General features: G+C 42.4%; 1 protein-coding gene across 1 annotated transcript in view; it reads left to right on the top strand.

Annotated features, from left to right (window-relative positions):
• The window catches only part of EIF2AK4 (eukaryotic translation initiation factor 2 alpha kinase 4), a 112,558-nt gene that overhangs the window by 26,238 nt on the left and 83,696 nt on the right, over window positions 1-2,624 (top strand). The window contains exon 3 of the mRNA XM_006778168.2: window positions 507-609. Coding sequence (XP_006778231.1) covers window positions 507-609 — 103 coding nt within the window. The remainder of the gene's footprint in view (window positions 1-506; window positions 610-2,624) is intronic.

The raw sequence follows: 2,624 nt of genomic DNA, 5'->3' as shown, positions 1-2,624 counted from the left end.
GTGAGTGTGTGTGTGTGTGTGTGTGTGCGCGCGCGTGTGTGTGAGATTTATCATATATTCCCACTCACCTACATATATATGTATATGTATATACATATATATGTATATATATATATTTAGAATGATATTTTTAAAGGTGGTAAAAGAATAGTTGATGTGGAAAATTTTAATCAGATTGTAAAGCTGAAATCAGAGACAGAGGAGTTGGGGAGATACTGGGATCAAGCCCCAGTAATGCTAGTCCAGGGGAATTCCGGATCCAAAGCCTGGACTGAACTCCTGGGGCGGCTCCGTCTCTTTCCACATTGCCTGCAGATGAATTCATGATGAGCACTGTGTCAGCCATGCTGCTGGGGTATAGTTGGAAGCCTTTTGAGATGCAGAGAAATGTTGCTGGGAGTATAGAGAGAGGTTCACAAATGAGCCCTGTATGAAATCCCCAAATATTAATGCAGACAGGCTGCACTTTCGAGTAACTCCTTTTTGTTTTGTTTTTTCTTTCCCAGAGTCCCTGAAATAGAGTTAAAAAATGCCAAAGGTCTGTCCAATGAGAGTGTTAATTTATTAAAATCTCGCCTGGATGAAGTGGCCAAGAAGCATTGTGGAGAGGTAAGATTTGTTTAACTGGACTTATAAGAGGACAGTAAAAATCTCATCATGTTCACCAGTGTTTGCCTTTCTGCCTCTTCTGGGACTGAAAGGTATTTCCATTGCACCTTAAATCCAATTTTGACTAGAATGTTTTGTTTCTTATTGATATCTACAAAGGAGAAAATTGCTATTTGTATTTCTTTAACTTATAGTACTTACGAATTCCAAATTGTAGAGTGTATATAGATGATATTATTGATGCTTAAGAATCTTTCCAAAAGATGAACCTGGCCATATTTTTTGCATCCTTTGGATCTGGTACCATGACTTGATCTTGATTTGAACCTTTATATTGGAAAATATTTACAGATAAGTGATTTTTGACTAAACTTTGCCACTTTTCCTTTTTCCATATCAGAATATCTAATTGTTCTCCTTGACAACAATTAGCAACATGCTCTACCTGAACATGGGGGTACACTTAGTTCAGTGCTAATTCTTTCTTTATCCTCTGCACATCAGGGTCTACCTGAGCTCATCCTTGGGCGATGCCACTCTCTCTGGAGGGCTAGACTAGGTGACTTCTTCCTTTTTTTAAAATATATTTTTATTGATTTCAGAGAGGAAGAGAGAGGGAGAGAGAGATAGAAACATCAATGATGATAGATAATCATTGATTGGCTGCCTCCTGCAAGGCCCACACTGGGGATCGAGTCTGCAACCCAGGCATATGCCCTGACCAGGAATCGAACCTCAACCTCCTGGTTCACTGGTTGACGCTCAACCACCAAGCCATGCCGGCCAGGCTAGGTGACTTCTTAATGTAGAGTATTACTGTGTGCTTCTTAGGTCAGACCAATTCCCTTTACGTATAATCCTCACGTACCTGTAAAGTCACAAGGCAGCTCCTGTTTAACTATTCTTCCTGTGAAAACTGAGAAGCGTTAAGACCAGCCCTAGGGCTCTGTCTCTGTTTCTGTTTCAGCCATGGGCAAACTACGGCGCGGGCCGGATGCGGCCCGTTTGAAATGAATAAAACTAAAAAAAAAAAAAGACTGTACCCTTTTATGTAATGCTGTTTACTTTGAATTTATATTAGTTCACACAAACACTCCATCCATGCTTTTGTTCCGGCTCTCCGGTCCAGTTTAAGAACCCATTGTGGCCCTCGCGTCAAAAAGTTTGCCCACCCCTGATCTAGACAGTCATTCTGCAACATAGTGAGTCACAGTGTGACCTGGGAGGTGCTTTTTGGTCATGAAATTGGTGCCCACTTGAGTTTCTGTTTCCACAAACTTCAGTCATCATTGAGATACAGACAGTGATTATAGAACAGCCCCAATAAAAAACTAGGCCTTGGGAATTACTCCAAAGTTCTTTCTATTGTAAGGGGACTCTAATGTCTAATTGAGAAATAATATGGAGTTCTGTTAAATTTAGCTACCGAATCCTCTGGTTTCTTGAATTCATGATTTAGGATTCTTTTGAAAAAATATTTGCTCTATTTTTTATAGCACAGTATTATCCTATATAATAAAAGGCTAATATGCAAATAGACTGAACAGCAAAATGACTGGTCGCTGTGATGTGCACTGACCATGCAGGTGGTCAGTGCGCTCCCACAGGGGAAGCACTGCTCAGCCAGAAGCCGGGCTCACTGCTCCAGCTTCCACGGCAGTGCTAAGGATGTCCGACTGATGGCTTAGGCCCACTCCTCATGGGACATCCCCTGAGGGCTCCCGGACTGTGAGAGGGCACAGGCTTGCCTGAGAGACCCCCACTGAGTGCACAAGTTTCATGCACCAAACTTCTAGTCTAATCTAATAAAAGAACAACATGGTAATTGGCATACGACTGCTACCCTTCCCATTGGCTAATCAGGGAGATATGCAAATTAACTGCCAGCCAAGATGGCTGCCGGCAGCCAGGCAGCTGAAACTAACATGAGGCTTGCTTGCTTCAGTGACGGAGGAAACCAACAGTTCCCCGCCTGCCTTGCAGGCCTCTGAGCCTGCAGTTTGAAACATTTTAAC

The sequence above is a fragment of the Myotis davidii genome, unplaced genomic scaffold (genome assembly GCF_000327345.1).
Source record: "Myotis davidii unplaced genomic scaffold, ASM32734v1 scaffold46, whole genome shotgun sequence".
Lineage (NCBI taxonomy): Eukaryota > Metazoa > Chordata > Mammalia > Chiroptera > Vespertilionidae > Myotis > Myotis davidii.
Note: the sequence above shows the minus strand (reverse complement) of the source record. Positions and strands in the feature narration are given on the sequence as shown.